The sequence below is a fragment of the Carlito syrichta genome, unplaced genomic scaffold (assembly GCF_000164805.1).
Source record: "Carlito syrichta isolate Samal-C Ts95f unplaced genomic scaffold, Tarsius_syrichta-2.0.1 Scaffold303232, whole genome shotgun sequence".
Lineage (NCBI taxonomy): Eukaryota > Metazoa > Chordata > Mammalia > Primates > Tarsiidae > Carlito > Carlito syrichta.
In genome coordinates this window covers 488,784-513,532 of record NW_007247328.1, presented here as the reverse complement: position 1 = coordinate 513,532, position 24,749 = coordinate 488,784, and the positions used below count along the sequence as shown (strand labels likewise).

Below are 24,749 nucleotides of genomic sequence, written 5' to 3'. Positions count from 1 at the left end.
CTCCCTTCTGAAACCTCTTCTTCGAGACCAAGACGATAAATGAAGAGATGACAGCAGAGTTCATGTCAGTGCCCCCTCTGAATACATATCAGAGTGAAGCACAGCAGAGAAACAGCAACCAACAGCTTGTAAGGGAGCAACTACAAGGCAAGTCAATGCCCACAAAAGAGCCCTGTGAAGGCTGAGGAAATGGCTGTACAAGCCACCACTGAACAACATGAGGTTCCTGTGAGATACATGCAATACCTGTGAGGTACACGAGGTTTGTGGCAGTAAAAACCTTAAAATATGTACAGACAACATCGCTAATCATAAGCGAATTGGAAGTCAAAACCACAATGAGTTACCACTTCACACTCATAAGGATGCCCAGTATAAAACAAACAAAACAGAAAATGCCAAGTGTTGGCAAGAATGTGGGGGGAATGAGAAAGCCTTGTGCATTACTGGCAGGAACATAACACGGTGGCGCTGCCTTAGAAACCAGCATGGGGTTCCTCAGAAAGCTCAACATAGAATTGCTATATGATTCAGTAAGTAATTCCCCTTTGGGACATACACTCCCAAGAACTAAAAGCAGGGACTGAAACAGACACCTGTGTGCCCATGTTCACAGCATTACCCAGAGCAGCCAAAAGGTGGAAGAGACCCGAGTGTACATCTATGGACGAGTAGAGACACAGAATGTGGTCTGCACATGCAATGGAGTATTATTCAGCCTTTAAAAGGAAAGTAATTCTGACACATTCTATGATAGGGAAATAAGCCAAGGAAAATCAACAAAACTCAGAAAGACAAATACTATGTTTCCAGAGACATCAGTTACCCAGAATAGGCAAAGTCGGGAAGACAGAAAGTAGCATGGTGATTACTAGGGGCTGGAGGCAGGGGAAGTGAGGAATTCATGTTTAATAGCTAGAAAGTTTCAGATGAAGAAGTTCTAGAAATGAATAGTGCTGATGGATGCCAAACATTATAAAGACGTTTAATGCAACGGAACGGTACACTGAAACCGCTAAAATGATAAACCGTGTTAGATGTATTTTACACAATAAAAAATAATAAAAGTAGATGAGTACACAGTTCATGATCACCAGGTCCTTGTAGAACACTATAAAATAAGATTAAGACACCAAAACACCAGGGGGAGAGGGGGGAGGTTGAAGGGAGCAGAGAAAACAGGGAGTACCCGGGCCAGTTGGGGAGAAAGAACCCTTTGGAAAACCCTTTGAGATCCCATGAAAACTTTGCTATGAAGGACAGAAGAACAAGGTGAAAAAAATAAATAAGTAAAAACCAAAAGAGGAAACCAACAAAATAAGTATGATGGGAGAGAAAGATCACAAAATCGGAGAACCCCCCCCCCAAGAGATTCAGTATCTAACAGAAGATCCACAGAGGAAAGGCTAGAGGGAAAGAAGATGGTCACAGAAACAATACGAGCACATCCCCAAGTATTCGTAAGAGAAAATTTGCAAGAGGAAATGGCCACGAGGGGTCCATTCAACGCTCCAAATAATGAATAAGTCCAAGCCCACCCCAAAACTCCTAGAGGAAACGCTAAGGATAGTCAGAAAACCTTAAGTGTTTCCCAAGGGAGTAGAAGGGCGGTGGAGAGCCACACACAGTCTCAGAGGAGCTAACCCCTACATTTTAGAAAATCTAAAAAAATAATGATAAAAAGAAAAAGGATTTCTGTTCAATGAAAAACACCACAGGCAAGTTAGTAGATTGTCTTTATGTGGGTTCTTGCCACAAAGCAAAGCCTTGGATAAGAGTTTATGTACATATCGTTTATTCTGCGTAGGAATTAAAATGAATGGGTATCTGAGAAGAGAAAAACAGGAAAGGAAAAAAGACTCATACAAGCATCTGTTATCAATCAGGTCACTGTCATGGGCTTCACCTTATGGGAACGTTTTGAGTATCCGTGTAGAATGCGTTAAAAATTGTTTGCCCAAGGCAAAAAAAAAAAAAAGTCTAGCAGCCTGATTACCTACATAAAAATTAATATAAATATATTACTTTGAAATATAAAAATAAATTTTTTTGAAAGTAAAAATGATGAAGTTGGCTGCCTCCAAGGAATGGGGAATAAGTGGAAAGGACTGGACCAAGGGCAGTCTATTTCTTGTTAAAGATGCTGTAGTATCCCTGGAATTTTAAAACCATGTTCATCTTTAAATTTTACTCCAGTTCTCTTTCAAAATAGCATATATATGCAATTTTTACTTACATATAAAAACATAACAGTGAGGGTCAGGTGCAGTGACTCACACCTGTAATCCCAGCACTTTGGGAGGCTAAGATGGGAGGATTGCTTGAGCCCAGAGTTCCCCAAGACCAGTCTGGGTAACATATGAGACCCCATGTCTACAAAAAAAAAAATTTTAAACCAGCCAGGTGTGGTGGTGTGCACTGTAGCCCCAGCTACTCAGGAAGCTAAGGCAGGAAGATCACCTGAGCTCAGAACATCAAGGCTGCCATGAGCCGTAATTGTGCCACTGCACCCCAACCTGATTGACAAAATGAGACCCTGATTTTAAAAAAAAAGTTGAGAAATGCTGAAACACAATTATTCTAAAGCCCTTTCCACTGAAGTGCCAAGAAGTCTAGAATCTTCTTACCAGAAGTCATCTGAAGATGGCTCTCTTGTCAGTTCTGGGAAATGACTGCCGGAGAAAGGGAAAACAGATTGGTCACCAACTGTGATCCAAAGACAGACATTCTGATCAAAGCATGAGTAAGAAATTTACAATTATGACATGAGATATACAAACGTACAGATGCCCTGGGACTGCTCACTAAGCTCATATTTACAGATATGAATTAAGTTTTAACAGTTGGAAGTTTGGGACCAATTCTGTTTCAAACGCATTCGTTACTAACAGTATACCTAAATCCATCATAAATATCCTTTCCAAACATCAGAAAACCAAGCAGCTAAAAATAAATTTATTTTGTTGAAAGAATTCAAGTAAATGCCCAAAAAAATGAAACACACTCACCCATAGGTCACTCCGGCAATGCTACACTTCTTGAAATTCATGATATTGCACGTTAGAGTCCCAGTCTTGTCAGAAAATAGATATTTTACCTAAATCAAAAAACAAAAGAAATATACATAAAAAATGTGTCGGAAAAGTAGATACTTTGCCTAAATCCGAGAACAAAAGAAACATACATCACGAATGTTGGAAAAATAGATATTTTACCTAAATCAAAAAACAAAAGAAACATACATCACAATGTGACAGGAAATAGATATTTTACCTAAATCCAAGAATAAAAGAAATATACATCGCAAATGTAGTAAGATGCAAAGACCAATAAATGAAGTCTTTCCTTCTACATTTCTCAAAACCCACCAAACATTTAAATGGGTAGATTTCTACAAGGCAAACAAATTAGTAACAAAAAATATACTTCAGTGCTTTGACCACTTGCAAACCTTTTCCATAAGTAATTCTTCAGAAGTGCAGGGAGCCACAGCCCTGGCTCCGTCCTGGATCCATAAGGGTAAGCAGTTAGTCCTGTCACAAGGCGTCTCAACAATGTTTTGTGCTTCAAGACAGAGCCTCACTCTCACTCGGGCTGGGGAGCAGTGGCACAATCACGGCTCCCCGCATCCTCAAACTCCAGGGCTTAAGTGATCCTCCCACCTCAGCCTCCCGAGATTACAGGCGCATGCCACCACTAATTAAAAAAATATATTCACAGAGACATGATCCCGCTGTCTATGAGAGTTTTTCTTACCCTCAGATGAATGAAACATGTCACCTGCATCTTCACAGACTGACACTGAGGACAGGGGGACATGAGCCTAGGGAACATTCCGACGCTGGTCAGGGAAGCCTGGGAACGCCAGATTTAGACAGATGATCTGATGTCCCAAACTGTCATTCCCTAAGCAGGTGTCCATGGGTAAGTTACTCATCTCCTTGTCTACAAGACGAAGACATAGCACTCACCTCACAGGGCTGTTGAGAGGCTTAAATAAGATGTCTAACATGAAATCATAATATTAAACTACAATGTGGTCAAAAGAGGTTACATCCCAGGAAAGGCAGGAGGAGTTCAGAGGTGAAGGTGAGAAAGACACTGGTTCCCTAGAATATTCCAGAAATCTGGACTATTTGAAGGATACATGTCCTTCAAATTAGTCCCACCTTTTTTGCAGGGATGCCCAATATCTGAGTGTCTCAACCATTGTTTCCTCTGTCATTTGCTCTTGATAAATCCTTTTTAAAAGCTGTGTCGCACTATATTTTTTATACTCCATTGTTGTGCTATATTTTTTTGCAGATAACATCCAGGTGGTAAGAAATAGCTCTGTCTCAAACAGCAAGCCAAAACCAAGTGACATTTGTACTCAGTTAACACTTCCAAATACTAAATAGCTCGTGAGACACCATAACCACATTTGTGGAGGAGTATTTTTGCAAGATTGTTCCACAGTTCTTCTGCTAGCACCCATGTGCCCGGATGCTCATGTTTCCAAAGAGGCTCTCACCTGCCCAAGCTCTTCATTAAGGTTTGACGTCCTGGCCATTGCAGGCGTGTCATTTCCTATATAATACATATCTGTGTCCTGAAAGAGAGAGAGACATTTCAGAAAATATATACCATTAACCCGTCATCCAGATTAACATAGAAAAGAAGCCAAGGACAAGTAACTTAAAACCCTTCCATTTTAATAGAAATGCACGTTTAAAATTTTGGGGTGAAAATATACTGGCTATTAGGATAGAGAAGCCCTTGTGATTCAAGAGGAAAACAGAGTAGCAATATACAAAAGATTTGGTTTCAAGATATCATTTCATGACTTAGACTAACGTGTGAATCTGAGCTTGGTTAATACCCCGTTCACAGGATTGCTGTGAAGATTGATTAAAATTGCACATAAAAGTACCTGGTCTGCAAATACTGGGTGCCAAAGTTTAGTTCTTCAGGGCCATGGCAGTCCTTTAAAAATCCCACCTCCGCCCTTCCAATCAAGTCCAAGTTCATTGTCATGGTGAATTGTTACGTATAATGAAACACACCCAAGAGGCCTTTTCGTCAGCACCAGTTAGACTTTAACGGCATCAACAGCAGGGACAGCCAGATGCCGAGCACCTGCTGTGCCTCCCAGCCTCTGTTACTTCGCCTTCACAGAACGGTACCATCATCCTCTCCATTTCCCCGGGACACCTCCTTGGTGATCTGTGACCATCGCTTTGTTTGGCCAATTTAAACCCCTGAACCCAGGGGTAAATGAATTCAAGAGGTGCACCCCAAAGAATCTGGAATGATCTTTTTGGAGGGCAGACCCCTTGGGGGTAAGTGTTTTAGGAACCCATCGGCATCAGTGGACCAGCTAGCGTTGTTGTGAGAGGCTGTGTTCAGTTTCAGTGATTTTTTTTTTTGTAGATTCTTTCAACACCTTTGCCCATTTCATGATGAAATTTACAAGCACACCTACACCATGCTGAGTGTTCAGCAGTTTTTGACCAAAAAGAGCATGACCTCCATGCTCCACCCTCCCTGTTCACCTGATCTCACCCCAAGAGACTTTTTTTTTGTTTCTCGGGATGAAAAAAATTCCTCAAAGGGAAATATTTTGCCGATGTGGAAGACATAAAAAAATGGCAGAAGCACTAAAAGGCATAAAAAAAGGATGAGTTCAAAACTGTTCTGAGCTGTGGAAAAAACACTTTGATAGGTGTATCGCTTTAAACAGAGTACTTTGAAGGTGACTGATGTTTAAATGTGTGAGAATAAACACATAATTTAATAAATAAATTCCAGGGTTTTGGGGGGGTTCTCCTTGTATTCTTTCTTTTCTTCAGCGAATGCTGAAGATTCTGAGACAGTTTCAGAAAACAGGGACTAAACTCTGATTTAACACTCACCCAGTTGATGAAAAGGGCTTGAGTGTATTTCACAACCTCCAGAGTCACCAACAGACTGATGGGAATAAGGTTGTTGTATAGGATAATGAACGTCAACAGGTTGTATCCAAAGTTATCCGAGCTCGTGTCTGTGGAAGAACATCAGGACATCTTGAGTTACAGTCTCCGTCCAGTTTCTCTTGACTATTTTGGATTTTTCTAAAAGATGTTCGCAACACAAGTCTACTGGCTTATTTAGAGATTCAAGTTAAACTAGTTGTTGCTGAGAACCTTCTAGGCACCAGGCACTGTGGACACCAGAGCTGGTTTCTCTAGGAGGTAGGGAGCAGGGGAGTGAGCAGGGGCAGGCGTGTCTGCAATGCGACCGGGCAGCAGGACACATCTATTAAAGGACAATGTTCCCAGAACACTGCAGGAACCAATGCAGAAGGATTTGTCGTGGGAAACCATGGACACTGAAGGCCACTCGGAAAAAGAAACGCTTGAGTCAAGTTTTGAAGAGCAGAGAAAAAACAGCTCACTTACAAGACTGCAAAAACGAGGTCAGGCATTTGAGGTGGTGTAAGGGACATCTACAGCCTCACTGAGACCTAAGTATATCCAGGATATCCCAAGGAGTTGGTAAAATGGAAAAAGTGGGAGCGAGAGAAGCAGATAAAGAGAGAAAAACCTTGAGACTAATGAAAGGGAAAAGAAGAAATATCTTGATGGGACAAGACTCCCAAGGAAGAAACAAGACCCTCTGGGATGGATTCCAAAGCAGAGGCAGGATCTGCTCCAACAGGAAGAGAGAGCAGGAGATGGGAAACGGGTACAAGGTCTAGGGGTGTCAAAGGGACGTTCTTTCCTTGATGACCATCAAATCTTGCTTGAAGGAGAAAGTAGTGAGAGCATCTTCACTCTGCCAGAGGGTTTAGAAGAGGGTCCCAACAGGCTAAGGGTTTAAGTAGTAGTACAAGGCCTGACACCTAGTAGTACATGAACCATCCTAGAAAAAGTGCTCCACACTTCACTGCTGAGTATCACTATGGTCACCTTTGAAGTCCTCCCCTTGGGAAGCTATGCACCAATGCCAGCACCTAGTCCACCCTTCAAATCAACTTTGGAACTCTTTTTCTGGAATGGCCATCAGAGCCATCATCGCAAGAATGTCAGAGTTTGAATTACAGCAACGAACAACGAACACTCTTGTTATACTTGGCAAGAGTGGAAGTGAAATCAGGGACATGTTAGTCCAAGTTTATGGGGATAATGCCATGAAGAAAATGGCAGTGTACACATGGATTAAACGTTTTTCTGAGGGGAGAGAAAGTGTCACTATGAAGTAAGGTCAGTATGGCCTGTAACGAACAGAACTGATGAAAACATTGCAAAAATTTGTCAGATTGTGTCAAAACCACCGGCTGACTGTGAGAAGCACAGCAGAACAAATAAGTATCAATAGAGAGACAGGAAAATCTTAACTGAAAATCTTGGCATGAGAAAGGCATGCGTAAAACAGTTCCGAAGGAGCTCTTGTATCATGACAATGCACCAGCTCACCCAGCACTGTCTGTGAGGGAGTTTTTAGCCAGTAAACAAATAACTGTACTGGAACACTCTCCCTCCTCACCTGACCTGGACTCAATGACTTCTTTTTTCTTTACCAGAAGAGAAAGGAAATATTGAAAGGAAGACATTCGGGTGACATTCCGGACATCACGGGTAATACAATAACAGCTCTGATGGTCATTCCAGAAAGAGTTCCAAAATGGCTCTGACAGGTGGACTTGGCACTGGAGTCGGTGCACAGTATCTCGAGGGGAGGACTTCAAAGGTGACCATAGTGATATTCAGCAGTGAGGCCTGGAGCACTTTTTCTAGGATGGTTCACAGACCTAACTGTCAGACCTTGTAAAGATGGCTATGAAGGGAAATAGAATCAGACTAAAGACAGCAGAAGTCTAGGATTGGAGATCAGGAAGCTGAAATGGATCCAGGCCGTCATTACTAAGTTTTTCCCCTGGAAAGTAAGTCAAACTGTGATCGTTAGACTCCAGTTTAGAGTTCTGGAGGGTGGCTGTGATGGAAAGCCAAGGTTCTGGAAGAGAACAGGGATCCGTGGGCACAGGCTGGTCGGTGGTCTCACCTCTCCACCACCATCTCATTTCTACTCACTGCCAAGACTCCCATGGTTCCCTCTACTGTTCTTCCTGACATATCGCTTGGCTACGTTGTTCTCCTATAGAATGAAGAAGCTGCTAAATAGCATCTCAAAGTCCCAGTACTTACAGATGTCTCTAATGTGTCATGTTTGTTGAGAAATAAACATCTATCTGCCACTTAAGAAATACAATAAATACTAAAGGAAGTTATCTAGGATGAGAGAAGTGATGTCAGACAGTAATTAAAATCCACATAAAGAAATGAAGGGGGCAACCCTCTCGGGTCCCCTCCACTGTGGGACCTGTTCTGTCCTCTCAATAAATTCTACTTCCAAAAAAAAAAAAAAGAAAAGAAATGAAAGGTACTAGCAAAAATAATTATATGGGTTTTTATAAAAGACAGTACAATTACATATTTTAATCCTTTCTTTTCTTCTTGATTTTTTTTAAAGCTTTTGCAAACATTCACTATAAAACTGCATTATTGAGGCCAGGTATGGTGGTGCATGTCTGCAATCACAGTACTTTGGGAGGCTGAGGCAGAAGGACTGCTTGAGTCCAAGTGTTCAAGACCAGCCTAAGGAACACAGCAAGACCTTGTCTCTCCAAAAAAATCAAAAAATTAGCCAGGTGTAGTGGCACACGTCTGTAGTCTCAGTTACTCCGGAGGCTGAGATGGGAAGATCACCTGAGCCGAGGAGGTTGAAGTTGTGGTGAACCATGATTGTGCCACTGCACTCTGGCCTGGGTGACAGAGTGAGACCTCGACTCAAAAAATAAAAATAAACAGACCAGGTGCAGTGGCTCACACCTGTAATCCCAGCACTTTGGGAGGTGGCAGGCGGGAGGATTGTCCAAGTCCAAGGGTTCGAGACTACCCTGAGCAACTTGGCGAGACCTCGTCCCTACAATAAATCAAGAAAAATTAGTCAGGTGTGGTGGCGCACACTTGTAGTTCCAGCTACTTGGAAGGCTGAGGTAGAAGAATTGCCTGAGCCCAGCAGGTTGAAGTTGCAGTGACTGTGAGTGTGCCACTGCGCTCCGGCCTGGAGGACAGAGTGAGGCTCAAAAAATTAAAATTAAAATTAAAAAACTAAATTTAAAAAATTGCATTGTTGGGCTTATACACAGCTGTAACTTAGCTAACAGTGCCAAGAAGCAAAGAGAGAATGAAGGTACATGAAGCAGAGAAATGACAAAAGCTGGTGGCTGAAATTCATAGGAAGGAGTGACAGGTCCTGGAACACAGTGAATAAGTTAATAGAAAACAGCTTTCTCAATCTGTTTTTTTTTTTTTCTTTTTTCCTTTAGCAATAATTACAACATTGTATTGTTGGGCTGATAACATAGATCAATGTACTATACATAACAACAATAGCTCAAAGCAAGAGAGGAAACGGAATCACACCGGAGTGATATTTCTGTATTTGGAATTAAGTTAGTCTCCATCTGAAGGAGATTTGGATATTTAAGATGGACATTAGAATCCCTAGAGCAGCCTCCAAGAAAATATCTTTTAAAAACAGTTTATAAAGTAATTATGTGAGTATAAAATAGCCTTCAATTGTGCCCATCTTGACTTTGTCACATGATCCTAATCTCTGAATTCTCCTCAAAAGCCTGGCATTATGTATAGTATCCAAAGACAGCAGGGGAGGGACAGCAGGGCTACTGCACAGGACCGTGCTTGGAAGGACCTGGCAAAGATTCCTATGAGTCACGTCTGCCAGCAACCCACTCGATACTCACCCATCTTCTTGATGTACCAGTTCTTTCCACCTTGGGACCTGTTCCAATACAAGGCCCCCACCGAGCTCACCAAGGCCATGACCAGAAGGATTCCAAACAACACCAGGATCTGCACGTTGGTCACCTTCTCGACGTTCGATCTTTTGAGAGGCGCTTTGGTTGAGTTCTGTACGACAGCATGTAAAGTCAGTGAGGTTCATGGAACACACTTGGGGGTGAGGGTGGGGGAGAAAGGGAGGTGAGACAACCACATTTAACAACTGACAAGTAGAAGACTTTTTATTTTTGCCCAATAATCAGTTAAATTAAAAAGTGTGCCATGCTCCTGAGTCAACAGCTAGTTTTTGTTTTTGTTTTTGTTTTTGTTTTGAGTTGGAGTCTCACTCTGTTGCCCAGGCTGGAGTGCAGTGGAATGTTCATAGCCAACCCAGCATCGACTTGCTGGGCACCAGCGATCCTTCCGCCTCAGCCTTCCAAGTAGCCAGAACTACAGGCACACATTACCATCGCTCAGCTAATTTTTTTTTTAATTTACTGTAGAGATGTGGTCCGCCAAGTTACCCGTGCTGGGTCTCAAACCTGCGGGCTCTGAAAATCCACTCGCCTCAGCCTCCCAAAGTACTGGGATTACAGGCTGAGCAAACAAGTCAGGTTTCAACAGCTAGTTTTAAGTAAATAAGAAAGAAGACACTCTCTACCAGCTTAAAGAACATTCCATCTCTATGCAATTCATTCTTATGATTAAATCTTCGAACACAATCGGTTCCGAACAAGTCCAGTTTCAAAGAATTCTGAACACTGTTAGTTTAACAGAAATTCAGGGATTCTACTCTATAAAAATCTAGAGACCTTTCAAAGTAATAACACAGCTTGGCAATCAGTACATAAAGGGATGTTCTAAAAGTACATACTTTCCCTCCAGTAGTTCAAAATTAGATTTTAAAAAAGACATACACCAACACATACATATCAATAATGCAAGACAGAACGTGAATACGTGTCAAAATAAACAGATGAACAAAACGTTCACTGGGAGAACTGTGACCAAGAAATGCACAGGTAGAGCCAGGATGGGCCTCGTGGGTGGTGTTCGAGGGCAGACAGGAAAGGAGAAACAGAAGGAGAAAGGCAGCCTGACCACAGGCATAGCATCTGCATCTCGCTGCTGGTGGAGAAACCAGTCTAGCTAGAGCCGAGGCCAGCACTGACAGGTGAGTTCAGGAAAGTCCATCAAAGCCGATTCAAGACTCACTGCAGTGCAGGTAGAAAATCTGGGATGAGATTCTCTCCGCAGTGGAAAAGTCAATAGAGTGATCTGAACCAGACAGGTACGCACCTGAATTCACTTTATTTATTTATATATTTGTTTGTTTATTTATTTATTTTACATTTTATTTTTTTTAGTTGGAGTCTCACTTTGTCGCCCAGACTGGAGTGCAATGGCTGCTCCCAGCCACCGCAGCCTCGATCTGCTGGGCTCAGAGGATCCTTCGGCTTCAGCCTTCCAAGTAGCTGGAATTACAGGCATGCGCTACCATGCCCGGATGTTTTTTTTTTTTTTTTGATTTATTGTAGAGATGAGGTCTCGCTGCCCAGGCGGGTCTCGAACCCGCGGGCTCAGGCAATCCACTCACCTCAGCCTCCCAAAGGGACGGGGTTACAGGCTGAGCCACCGAGCCCGGACTGAAGTCACTTTATTAAAAAACGTCTAAAGGCAGTTGGGGTCAGCAAAATAGCATCCCACTCCCCACTCCAATGATGCCTATGTCCCAAGTCCTGGGCCCTGTGAGTATGACATTTTATACAGCCAATAAAGGACTTTGCAGATGGGATTAAATTAAAGTCTTTGAGTGGGGAGATTATCCTGGATCACCCAAGTGGGCCCAGTCTAATCACCAGGGTCCTTAAAAGGGAGAGCCTTTCCTGATTGTGGTCAGAGGGAGAGGTGACCACAGAGAAAAGGTCAGAGAGATGCAACCCTGCTGGCTTTGAAGAAGATAGAGGAAGGCAACCACCGGGCAGGTGTGCAGGCAGCCTCCCGAGGCTGGAAAAGGGGAGGGTCACATTTCCCTCTAGACTACGCATGTCCAACCCACAGCCCCACTGCATGCAGCCCAGGACAGCTAGTCATGCGGCCCGGCAAAATCTTTTAACACCATATGTTTCTTAGTGCTTATTTTCTTTGTGTCCCCATGCATAGTCCCATTTTTGAAGTTCACAATCATGCATTATTTGTGACATCACTTTTTGGCAGTGCATACATTGGTGAGCAGCTGTTTTCAGTTATGAAGCACACAGGAGCAAAATTCAAACAAACATTTCTGACGAGCACCTTGGGAACTCACTAAGAAGGTGACCACTTCTATCGAACCAGACATTGATAGATTAGCCTTACAAAAACAAGATCGAATTCCCCACCAGTTTTGTACTGTTCTCATTTTTCTAAACTTTATAATACAAAATTTTTAAAATAAATCTTACCATGTATATACACTAACTATATAATGTATGTGCCGCCCAAGACAATTCCTCTTTACTCAATGCAGCCCAGGGAAGTCAACAGGCTAGACAACCCTGTCCTAGAGTCTGCAGAAGAGGGAGGCCCATTTCTTGTTCATTTCTTGAGTGTGAGTCCAGTGAGACCCCAATCAGACTTCTGACTTATGGCAACATCATAGCCTTGTGTCGTTTTAAGCCGCGAAGGCTGTGGAAATCTGTGATGTGGCTGTAGGATGGAGACACTGAGGAGAGGAAAGCCAGGTGGAAAGAAATTACAATCCATTCCTGGAGGGGAAATAATTCCTGGATTAAATCAGAAGGTAGGAACTGACAGCGAGAGAAGGGCGTGCCCAGGAATGTCAGCCTGCAGTTTCCTCCATGAATCACAGGCTCTGACTTTTCAGCGGCAACACCAATTCACCAAGGGCAGGTGATCTGAACCGACTGTAAGGCACTCACTGACCCTAAAAATGGTGCCAAGCCTAAGCTGGCTCTCTCCTTCACTATTCCAAACTGATCTAATCAACAAAAGATCCAGGATAAAAATGTCTCCAAAAATAAGAATGCGAATAAAGTAATGGCGCAGAAATGAAGTTGACATGGAAACTGGAGGTAATGCACTCCTAAACTCTACAGAGAAGCTCATGCCTGGACACCACTGAAATTGTTAGCTGAAGTCCCTCACCAACCTCAGAAATACTATTATGGCCATGGTTTTCCTTGGAAGAAAGGGAGTTGGAGAATTGTACTGGTGATTTTGAAAAGCTAAGTCCTTTAGATAGTTAAACAACCCAACAGAATTTTCCTTTATTTCTACTTTTTCCCTCTTCACTTCAGCTCTCAAAGTTATTCATCCTTTACAGACTTTTTTTAAAATCCCTCTAGAATCTAAGTGGAAATCCATTAGTGATTGCCAACTTACATCAATCAAATACTATGTCAAGGTCAACTGGGGAGACACAGCCACATCTGGCCTCACGTCAAGGCCAGCAGATCAGTTCCAAGACTGTTTATCTTAACTTTGAAAGACTAGAGACGATCTTATCACTTTTAAAAAAGCATTTGTTGGATGCACAGGCAGGAAAAACATTATAATACACCTCATTCCTATGACCCCATTAGTTATAGGCTTCTGATCTTTTCAGGCGGTTGAGTTCCGGTCAGTTAAGAGGATTAGGAAAATCCATCTTTCATCCAACACAAAGGAATGACCCCAAAGCTTCAGTCTGTGCCCTGTGGGGGAAGCCAAGCTCTGCCTTCTCCCTTCCATTCCCAAGCATTTCTACTTGTCGTGATGAACTCTTAATGGAAGATTTCTACCAGAGCTACACGTTCGACAACATTCTCAAAGAACTCTGCTACTTTGGAGTACTGGAGTTATACATAGTAACATGGCAAAATGTCAGATTTTGGAAAAGCCAAAGTCAGACCTGAATTTTTTTTTCTTTTTTTTGAATTGAAGTCTCACCCTGTCACCCAGACTGGAATGCAGTGGCACGCTCCCTGGCCACTGCAGCCTTGACCTGCTGGGCTCTGGCGATCCTTCCGCCTCAGCCTTCCAGGTAGCCGGAACTACAGGCATGCACAACCACGTCCGGCTAATTTTTGATTTATTGTAGAGATGAGGTCTCGCCAAGTTGCCCAGGTGGGTCTCGAACCCGCAGGCTCAGGCAATCCACTCACCTCAGCCTCCCAAAGTGCTGGGATTACAGGCTGAGCCACCGAGCCCGGCCAGACCTGAATTTTACACATTGTATTCCCTCCTGAGAAAGCAGGCGACAGGATACTGGTGAGAACACTGACTCTGGAGTTTGACTGCCTGGGTTTGAACCCCTATCTCTCACCAGGTTTGCAAGCTGGGATTACTTAGACACTCTGTGGCCCAGTTCCTCATCTATAAAATGAGAAGGATAATATAACCTAGCCACCATGAGGAATAAATGTGTTAATGCAGGTGAATCACTTAGGACAATGCATGCTTTGCGATCATGAATGTTTGTTGTAAGGTATGTGATCCTCTCTACCCTTTCCATGAAATCAACCAACAGAAAGAGCAGACTGAAATGTCTCTACACGTTCATTACACTAAGCATGAACCGAGGGAAGCGTGAAGGGTAAAAGCTTTGAGGTGAGAGCTTAAAATGTGTAAAAACACAGGAGAAGAACCCTCAAGCAATCGCGCTTCCTCTCTGTGGTCAAGTGGTGCAAGTATGGACGAAAATGTTATTTCACAAGCAGGATGGCTTCCAGCTATGGGTATGTTCTTTTCCTTTGGAAGGCTCATTATTTTCACTTGTCATTTCAACCCCGCAGGCCCAGCGGGTCTAGCACAGATATTTCTGGGGTTTTCCATCTTTCTGCACTCCTACCGTCAACATGCAGTAAGCCCTCCAAAGAGGCTTCTCACGTTGAGGGGTGAGAAGACCACCTCCCCTCCCCATGGATGCAAACTGTGTGCGCACTGTGCTCCCTAGAGACTGGAGGGGAGCATGTGTAAGTGTAACCTAATTAACTCTCATGTCTTGGCCACAAAGCTGTATTACCAATGTACGCTCTAGCAAAACACAATCACAGCATGAAAAACCCATGGTGTTCAAGAAATCTTGAAGCTCTTGTAATAGGCACCGTCTTAAAACCTGTCTCGGGGCTCTGCCCAAAATTGATCTGGCCTGCATTCATTGTTTTTTGATTTTTTAATAACAGCCATTCTAACATGTGGTTTTAGTTTGATGACGAGTGATAGTAATTTTTCACGTTTGTTGGCTATTTGTGTATCTTCTTTGGAGAGATGTCTGCTCGTGTAATAATAGACACTGGGGACACCAATAAGGGCGGCAGGGCAGAGGGGAATTAGGATTCAGAAACCATCTATGGGGCACAGTGTTCACTATGTGGTGAATGGACCACCTGAGAGCCAACCTCACCACTACACAATATGTCCAGGTAATGAATACGCATGTGTACCCCCAGACTCTAAAATTGAAAAAAGAAATAAATATTTTAAAAATGGATGGAGCCACCCACAATCTCTTTGCCACTCTATAATAGCAAACAGACATAGTGAGCTGTGATTAATGGAGTTCTAAAGTTGTCCAGCAGGGGTTATTGGCACTGGACTGTGGAAGTTACAGGATATTTACTAGATATTTACTACAAACCAAACTATCTTCTTTTTTTTTTTGTGAGTTGGGGCCTCGCTCATGGATCACCAAGGCTGTAGTACAGTGGCATGATCATGGCTCACTGCAGCCTCGAGCTCCTGGGCTCAGGCAATCTTTCTGCCTCGGTCTCCCGAGTAGCTGGAATTACCATCTACTCCAGGTATGTGCCATCACGCCCAGATAATCTTTTGATATTTTGTAGAGACAAGGTCTCGAACCTTTGGTCTCAAGCAATCCTGCCGCCTCGGCCTCCTAAAGTGCTAGGACTACAGGCATGAACCACCACGTCTAGCTCTTTTGTTTTTTTGATACGGAGTCTTGCTATGTTGCCCAGGCTGGTTGCAAACTGAACTCGTGGGCTCAAGTGATCTTCCTATCTCAGTCTCCTGAGTAGCTGGGATTACAGGCATGCACGATGGTCCCCTTCTCAGCTAAGATGAACTATTCATCAAGATCAGGTCTTCGTATGCAGGCTGGCGTGAGGGACCGATGCGACACATCTCATATATGTTAAGTAATCTCGATCCTCCAAGAGCTACTTCTCAGCATCCACCTGCTCTTCCGGTTTCCATCGGCCATGCAGCCCTCTTCCTGCCTCACCCCAACATGATCCCTGCAACCGCCCACTGCGCCTGGCTACTACCCTTCCAGGCCTCAAACCTACCTCTGTCCTCCCCTCCTTCACGCACTCTCCTCCCACCCCTGCCTCCCACCGTCAAGGGTGTGTGGTCCCTGAAGCCCCCCAAGCAGAAGATGCTTCAGGTAGACTCCCACCCCTTGGCATCCAAAGGCCATGTTACTGGGCATATATTCGAGAACTGGAAATACTTTAGGATCTTTCGTCCTTGAATGCCATGTTTAAAATTTACTCACAAAATTCACCTCATTTGGCTACACTACCACCTGCCCATTGCCCCCAGCGAGGCCACCGACCTCTCACTTGCCTGTCTTTACTCACCAAGGACTTGACCACCAGCTCATAGCATTCCTCTCTGCTCAGTCTGGCCGGGATCCCATCTCCAAAATCAAAGCACCGACCCATCCAATGCCTCCCCCTCTCAGCTCCTCACCACTTAACATCAAATGGACTTCCACAGCTTGCACTCAGTCGCCTGTTCCCACGGTTCACCCCAGGTCTCACCACCCTAGAAATGCAAACAGGCATCCTACACACTGATCTGCCTGCCTGCCAACTCCATCCGGCCTCCTCGGCTGCAGGGAGTCGCTCCACCCTTCTGACCCTCCCTCCCTTCCCTGACTTCACCACACATGCAAGCTGCTGTGGCGGCTGGGGTCTGTCACTTCATCGCTTCCAATAGTAAACTCGCTCACCCTACTATCATTTGACCTCAAAGAGTAATCCACACAACGGTCTCCCTTCTCCAACTCAGTGTCTAAAACATGCTTCTGCCTAGGGAACTGGCACCTCAAACCTGGGTCGGATGACCCTCCTATGTATGAGGGGCACCCAAAATACCCAGAATTTATTTATAAAAAACTGTGTATTTATTCTTATATATTTAAACTTCAGTCACCTTCAAACTTCAGTCACCTCTCTGTTGGATGCAATACACCTATTAAGACGCTTTTTCCACTGCTCAAAACAGCTTTGAACTGGTCGATTTTGATGCCTTTTAGTGCTTTTGACATTTTTTGTTTCACCTCTTCCACATCGGCAAAATATTTCCCTTTGAGGACTTTTTCCAACCAGGGAAACAAAACAAAGTCACTGGGGAGAGATCAGGTAACTAGGGAGGGTGAGGCATGGGGGTCATGCTGCTTTTGGTCAAAAACTGCTGAACACTCAGCAAAGTGTGGTCAGATGTGCTCGTAAATCACCCATTAAGAAATGGACAAACATGTTGGAAGAATCTTAAAAAAAAAAATTCACTGAAGCCAAGTACAACCTCTCACAACAAGGCTACCTGGTCCATGGATGCCGATGGGTTCCTAGATCACTCACCTAGAATACGAAACCTGTATTACAAGGGGCCCGCCATCCAAAGGATAATTCTGGGGTTTTTTGGGACCCCTTGTATACCCACAGCACTTTATAACAAATTTCAGTGACTATCCTCTTCTTACTCTTCAGCCCACCTGGCTCCCCAAGGAGAAGATTGAGCTCTTCACTGCCACACGCAGATGGCCGAGCACCAGACTTGGTCCACGGAGGTCATTACATATTTTCTAATCAAGAAATCCAGTCAAATGTGTGTCTTAGAAGTTATAGAAGGCCTGGGTCAGTGGCTCAGCCTGTCATCCCAGCACTTTGGGATGCCGAGGCAGGTGGACTGCCTGAGCCCGCGGGTTTGGGACCCGCCAGGGCGACTTGGCGAGACCTTCTCTCTACAATAAATCAAAAACTAGCCTGGCATGGTAGCGCGTGCCAGTAGTTCTGGTTACTTGGAAGGGTGATGGGGAAGGATCATCGGAGCCCAGCAGGTCGAGGCTGGGGTGGCCATGAGGGTGCTATTGTAATCCAGCCTGGGCAACGGAGTAAGACTCCAACTCAAAAAAAAAAAAAAAAAAAGCCAGTTCTCACTCACAGCTACCATTAGCAAAATAAGATACTGCACCACAAAATGTCAGCAATGATATACAGGGACACTGATTCATGGGGAAGTTCAAAAGCTGCCTGGCAAAATATGTCATCATATAAACATGACCTGGAAATTCCCAAACAATAATTTAAAAACCATTAACAGGGAAAAAGAGCAAAATCATTTTAATTTCGTACATTTTATTTGGTATATGAAGAATAAACATTAGTCCAACAATAACTGATTATAAATTGTCTAAAGTTCAGTTAAATAAAGCAATTTTCTATGAAATGCCAATGAATAGGGTGAAAAGGAAAAGCAGAAAGAGAAATTTAAAAGTTAAAACCCTTAAGTCCAGAGGACAAAATAAGTTAGAACCGAATGTCCCCCTAAGTCTAGAAAATAAAGAGCATTTGTATTTCAGGCTAAAAGTTACAAATATCTAATAAGATAACAGAAATCCGGAAGAAACAACCTAAGGAACTAAAATCAAGGCATTTCCTTCCCAAACTTAGTTTCACAGACAAACCTGAGCTTCCTAAAGGCAAAATCTGTATTTTTCACCCTCTAGTCAACAAAGGAACAAGAAGGCTCAAATCAGTATTGCTTTTCAGCACAGAAACATTTTACCTGCATGAGTTTGGTGTCATGTCCAGTATAAACAACTATGCCAAAGACCCACTGGGTGTTTCTAAGCTGTGTTCCTCTTAATAAGATCTGGTCAGGCCCAAGGGCAACAGGGCTAAAAATAAGAAACAACAGTTAGATTCAATGACAGTCTGGAAAATGAGTATGACCTTTCCCCTTAAACGTAAACCCACAATAAATCAAATGTTTCCCTTAGTCAGTATTGAACTATTTCACTGAGAAACAAGAACAACAAAGATTACCATGGGCTTAATCTACCCCCCCAAAAAAGGCCCACAGGAAAGGTTTATCTTATCCATTCATGACTACAGAAAAGACTTTTTTATTCTATCCAATGTTAGAGGGAATTCTGTCTCTCATAATCCTGTTATAAAACTCAACACCCAGAAAGGAAATTTCTAAAATAACAACCAGAAGCTCATTTATTTAAGAAACTCAGTCAATTTTATAGATATTTTGTATTTTATTTTATTTTATTTTATTATAGAGATGTGGGGTACAAGTGGGGATTATCTTCACAAGTAGGCTGCATGCAGGTGACATTTGCGTCTCCAACTGGCCCTCACTCCCCCTGGGAATGACTCAGGTCCTTTGTGTTGTCACATGGTCTCCTCCCTCCCCAGCCATGCCCAGTGACTATCGATCCCTCCCTTGTGCTCACGTGACTAATTTTACAGACTATTATAAGGGGGGAAGGAGAAAGAAGCAGTCAACCTATCATATCAAATTTGTCAAGAATGACTTAGTGATTAAAAAAAGACCTGAGTGGTCATTTAGAAATTCAAAACAGGGAGCCTATGGAATTGCTATGCTAAACAAAGCTGAGAAGTGGTTGCACTTAGTCATCATATTTATTTTGGGTTGAGTCCCATGATCAAGACCTTCCAAGCTTAGGGACTGTTCAAAATCTTTTTTTTCTTTTCCTTTTTTTTTGGGGGGGGGGTCAGGGTCTCACTCTATCACCTAGGCTGGAGTGCAATGGCACAATCATGGCTCACTGCAGCCTTGACCTCCTGGGCTCAGGCAATCCTTCCACCTCAGCCTCCTACAGGTGTGTGCCACCATGCCCAGCTAACTTACTAATTTTTTGTAGAGACGAGGTCTCACTATGATGCCCAGGCTGGTCTTACACTCCTGGAATCAAGTGATCCCCCGCCTCAGTCTCCCAAAATGTTAAGATTACAGATATGAGCCACCACACCTGGCAGGGCATCTGTTCAAAATCTACAGGACAGCCCAACAGGTCATGGGGGCGGTGCATGTGGCACCCCAACGTCATAACCAAAGATGACTGTCAAACAACATATCACATACCAAGAGGACAAAGACAATAGAGCACTGACATCTTCTAGGGGAGAGGAACTGTTCATATACTTCAACTTTCTAAACACCAACAACAAATATATATATATATATATCCGGGAAGTCCCTAACATTTGAACAAGTTCCATTCTGAGGGTAGGTTTGTAAGTCCCACTGGTTTTAAGTTCAACAAAGTTAGCCTAGGTACCCAGCTAACACAATCGGCTATATAGTACTATACGTATTTAACAGGCTGTACTGACCCCTGGAGGAGAGAAATACTACATTTAAAAAACACATGTGTATCATTAAAGTTCGTAACTTGAAGGTTCATATGTAGGGGACTTATTGTACAGTTATCTAAAAAGAAGATTAGCTTTTATACACCTCAGACATCTCTGTTCTGCTTTTCTGGACAATGGCGACTAAAACCACTTCTCCTACCTGGCAGAAAACAGGTACAGAGGGACCAGGCCGCAAGTTTGAACCTCCTCTGGGGCCCTCGGGCTCTTTTCTTGTCAAAAATCAGTTATTTCCTTACATTTAAGGGAAGTTTTAAATTGATTGAAATGGTGTGAAATCTCACTGTTTAAAAATGTTAGCCGGGTTCGGTGGCTCAGCCTGTAATCCCGCGCCTTTGGGAGGCTGAGGTGAGTGGACTGCCTGAGCCCCGTGGGTTCGAGACCCACCTGGGCAGCGAGACCTCATCTCTACAATAAAAATCAAAAAATCAACCAGGCGTGGTAGCGCGCTCCTGTAATTCCGGCTACTTGGAAGGTTGAGGCGGAAGGATCGCCGGAGCCCAGCAGGCGAAGGCGAGGCTGCGGTGGCCGGGAGCGGCCACTGCACTCCAGTCTGGGTGACCGAGTGAGACTCCAACTCAAAAAAAAAAAAAAATTATATAACTAGAAAACAACCGTGTTATTCAAAGCTCCAGTAACTCCTAGTCACTTTTTTTTTTTAATGAAGACAAAAATAATAATAATAATACCTTTTCCCATCTAAGTTCAAGTTTCCAGTGAAATCGTAGAGATGGCGATTGGGCCCTTCACATTCTATAGTTCCCGATAACTTCATCAGAACCTCCCGGGTCTGCATGTCAGCAGTGTGACTCAAACCCTGAAATGTTGAGTCAAAAGAAAACATTGAACACGATCTTCTGTGCTTATGGACAACAACATTCAGCATCCTCATTGCTAATCAAAGGAAAGGAATGAGTCGTGTACAATGCAGTTATTTGGAGGGCTCACAAATCAAACCATGAATCCCTCAAACAGATTTTACCTGCAGATTTTGCCACAATAATCTAATGCAAAAGTAGCAGAAAGGCCGGTCTCAGTGGCATACCTGCAGTCCCAGAACTTAGGGAGGCTGGCATGAGAGGATTGCCTGAGCCCAGAGGTTTGAGACCATCAGCCTGGGCAACTTGGCAAGACCTCATCTCTATAAGAGATCAAAAAATTAGCTGGGCATAGTGGCACGTGCCTGTAGTTCCAGGTACTTGGAAGGGTGAGGTGGAAGGATTGCCTGAGCCCAGGAGGTTGAGGCTGTGACCAAGACTATGCCACTGCACTCTGGCCTGGGAAACAATGAGACTCCAACTCAAAAAAAAAAAAAAAAAAAAGCAAAATAATTGAATAAAGCAGAAAGCCAAGATCCCAGCATCATGCTGAAAACACCCATGTTTAAGTAATAATTAAAATACTCAAACACCTCACAGAAAGCATACTCTATTAACTGTACTCTGACACTAGTTGTAAAAATAGAATAAAGCATCCCTTTAAAATTTTACACTAACTCTCATTAACTCTTCTTTAAACAGAAAAAAAAACCCAACAGCAAAATCTATAGTAGAAAAGAAAGATATATGAATAGAATTACTGAGTTTAATTTTCTGCAGCAGAAAGATTTTAAATGCCAAAATGCTGAATTTTTTTTATATATTAAAGACTATTCATCATTCTAGAATTAAAAGATATGGTAAGGCCAGGCGTGGTGGCTCACACCTTTAATCCCAGCACTTTGGGAGGCCAAGGCAGGAAGATTGCTTGAGCCCAGGAATTCGAGATCAGCCTGGGCAAGGTAGCAAGACCTTATCGCTACAAAAAAATTTTTTAATTTGCTGGGTGTGCTAGTATGTGCTTATATTCCCAGCTACTTGGGAGGGGAAAAGAAGAAAAAAAATTACATATATATGTGTGTGTGCGTGTGCGTGTGTGTGTGTGTGTGTGTGTGTGTGTGTGTGTTAAGAATCGCTTTATTTAAGGCAGGTATGTTTGGCATCTAATATACTGCTCTCTGGAATTAGAATCTCCATTACAACACCATAGAAGGCACATTCTTCCACAGCATAATCTTTTGCAACTAAACATTTTTTTTTTTCCGGAAGATACATGGGGGCCATATTTGCAAGCAGGTTCTCCATCACAACACAAGTCATGAGAGGTGATTTTACCTGACGTATTTTAAGGTTCGTCTCCCCATCTAGGTTGGCTGTTTCGACGTAACACATCGCCTGAGGTTCACTAAGGAGAGAGAAAAAAAAGGCAAGTTTAGTAAGGTCCTCTCCACACATTCATAGCTCATGAGATCTCTGTTATGGAACCTACGTCTGCTGATTGGCCTTTCAAAATGAATTGCTATGAACAATCGCTTTAGCAGAAGTCACTGATGAGACAGGGAGATGCACACTCATCTTTCAGCCAACAACAATATGGTTGTTCGCCCAGATGACCCTTTTGCAGGCCACACATCATGGTGACTGGGCCTCATGTAGTCAGCTGAGATGACCAAGGAGGGACGGGGCATGTTATTCGAACACACAGTGTCCCAGCTCGGGCTGGGCCACTGGATTCGGGTGATTCTTAAAGTCTGGGGCTGGCTCTGCTCCCCACCAAAAAGGCCACCCAAGGCATAGCCGGTACAAACACACATCTTTTGAAGAAAACTACAGCCAGAAGACTGGTGGGATCCGGCATGGACTTGGTGAGCCTTTGCTTCTCTACAATTTTTACGACCTCAAAAGGAAACTTTTAAATCAAAACATCTAATTCCAGGGACAGAAAACTCAAAGGAGTAAAAGCAAGCCAGACATGGTGACTGTAGTTCCAGATACTTGGGAGGCTGAGGCGGGAGGATTGCTTGAGCCCAAGAAGTCGAGGCTGCAGTGAGCCGTGGTTGCACCACAGCACTCCAGCCAGGGTGACAGAGCAAGATCCTGACTCAAAAAACAACAAAAAAGTAACCATATCAGATCCTATGCTTCTACCTCTGGTCTTTGGGTTTAGGTTAGTTAGCATAGTTAGTGGTTAAGATAATAAGATAATGGAACCTTCAACCCACAGGCGAATAAGTTAAAAGCCCCTGGTGCTGCCTCGATGGGCTCTGGGGCCTTGGCAGGCTATTTAATCTCTCTGTCTCAGGCTTCTCATGTATAAAAAACATCAAGAGTTTTTGGAAAGACTAAGCGGAATACTGTCCTGGCTGGCCACACCAAACAGACACCAGACACCAGTCACGAGTGTCCTAAACTTGAGGTCAGCTCAGACAATCCCAAGTGAAAACCCAGTTTTCTAACAATCCCAGCCAAGACCCATAGCCCAAACTGTCAAGTGACCGACAGCTGAATATTTCGAAGAGTTTCTCTCTTACAAATTAACAGGGCCAAGCATGAATCCTGCCCCGTGTTCATGGTGACTTCCTCCCTCCATAGGCCTGGGTCCTATTTTTAAATCCTTGATTTTGAGCAGAAAATGAATGCTCAGGCTTAAAAATCTAATGAGGGATCAAATCCAGTACAACAAACGCTGTCTACCATGAAAGAAAATGCAAACAGCATGAGAATCATACTTTCCCGGCAGCACGTAAATACAGGAAGTGATAGTCCTAACATCCTAGAATTGCATCTTGCATTCAAAAATAGAAGTCTATTCTTATCCTAATTGTGGCTTTCTTCCCTCGTTGTATACGTTTATGCATCAAGGCAGGAAAAAGTCCAGGGCTGCACTGCCTGTTGCCTAGACCACGGAGTGTTGAGAACTTTCTAGAATAAAACCACCCAGAGAACATGGCAGTGATACTTGGAGCATAAAAAGGGTAACCTGTGGATGCATGAAGAGCAAACACTACCAGCTGGACATGTCTACTCCGAGAAAACGCCTGCAGCTCTTTTAACAGCTTCTAGAAGGCTGCACTGGGCTCCATAGGGCAGACCCCAGCCTGGGCCCATCAGGAAACTGGTTCTGAAGGCCCAGACGTGCTGTGGTCTGATGGGACTGAGCAGACCACTCCACTGTTCTCGGATCGGTGCCCACATATGGGAGGAATAGTTCAGAATAGCTGGAAGATGCCATGGCACCAATGAACGTTGAAGGGTTGGGGAGAAAGCACAAAGGAATGAATGAAAGAAACCCAGGGTCAAGACAGGAGAAGGGAGATGAGGCATCAGGGGAGAATGGGATGGAGATGGGGGATGGGGACTCAGAGGGCAGGAGGCGACAGGCTGGAGACATCTGCGCTCGCCATTGAATAGCTTACTGTTCTTAATGCTTATTTCAAACACTGTGCCCGCTGGCACACCTGACCTGGAGGACAGCAGGACCACATCTGCTGGAAGGTACTGGCCATTGACGACCTTCACAATGTCTCCCACAGCCACCTAGAGAGCCAGGGACAAGGACAGAGAAGCAGGAAAGAAAAGAAAGCACAAATGGTGAAAAGAGGCTTCAATAACTGATTGGAAAATGGTGGTATAACTAGAAACAAAAGGAAAATGTTCTCATACAGACACAAATCATGTTGCCTTTTTTTGCA

General features: G+C 43.6%; 1 protein-coding gene across 2 annotated transcripts in view; it reads right to left on the bottom strand.

Annotated features, from left to right (window-relative positions):
• The window catches only part of LOC103260518 (phospholipid-transporting ATPase IB), a 549,519-nt gene that overhangs the window by 465,607 nt on the left and 59,163 nt on the right, over nt 1-24,749 (bottom strand). For both annotated transcript variants that reach the window (XM_008058151.2, XM_021712400.1), the window contains exons 6-14: nt 24,521-24,594; nt 22,393-22,462; nt 20,929-21,056; nt 18,618-18,729; nt 9,788-9,953; nt 5,895-6,022; nt 4,514-4,591; nt 3,009-3,097; nt 2,628-2,672 (exon numbers count right to left, since the gene is read on the bottom strand). In XM_008058151.2, the coding sequence (XP_008056342.1) occupies nt 2,628-2,672; nt 3,009-3,097; nt 4,514-4,591; nt 5,895-6,022; nt 9,788-9,953; nt 18,618-18,729; nt 20,929-21,056; nt 22,393-22,462; nt 24,521-24,594 (890 nt within the window). The remainder of the gene's footprint in view (nt 1-2,627; nt 2,673-3,008; nt 3,098-4,513; nt 4,592-5,894; nt 6,023-9,787; nt 9,954-18,617; nt 18,730-20,928; nt 21,057-22,392; nt 22,463-24,520; nt 24,595-24,749) is intronic.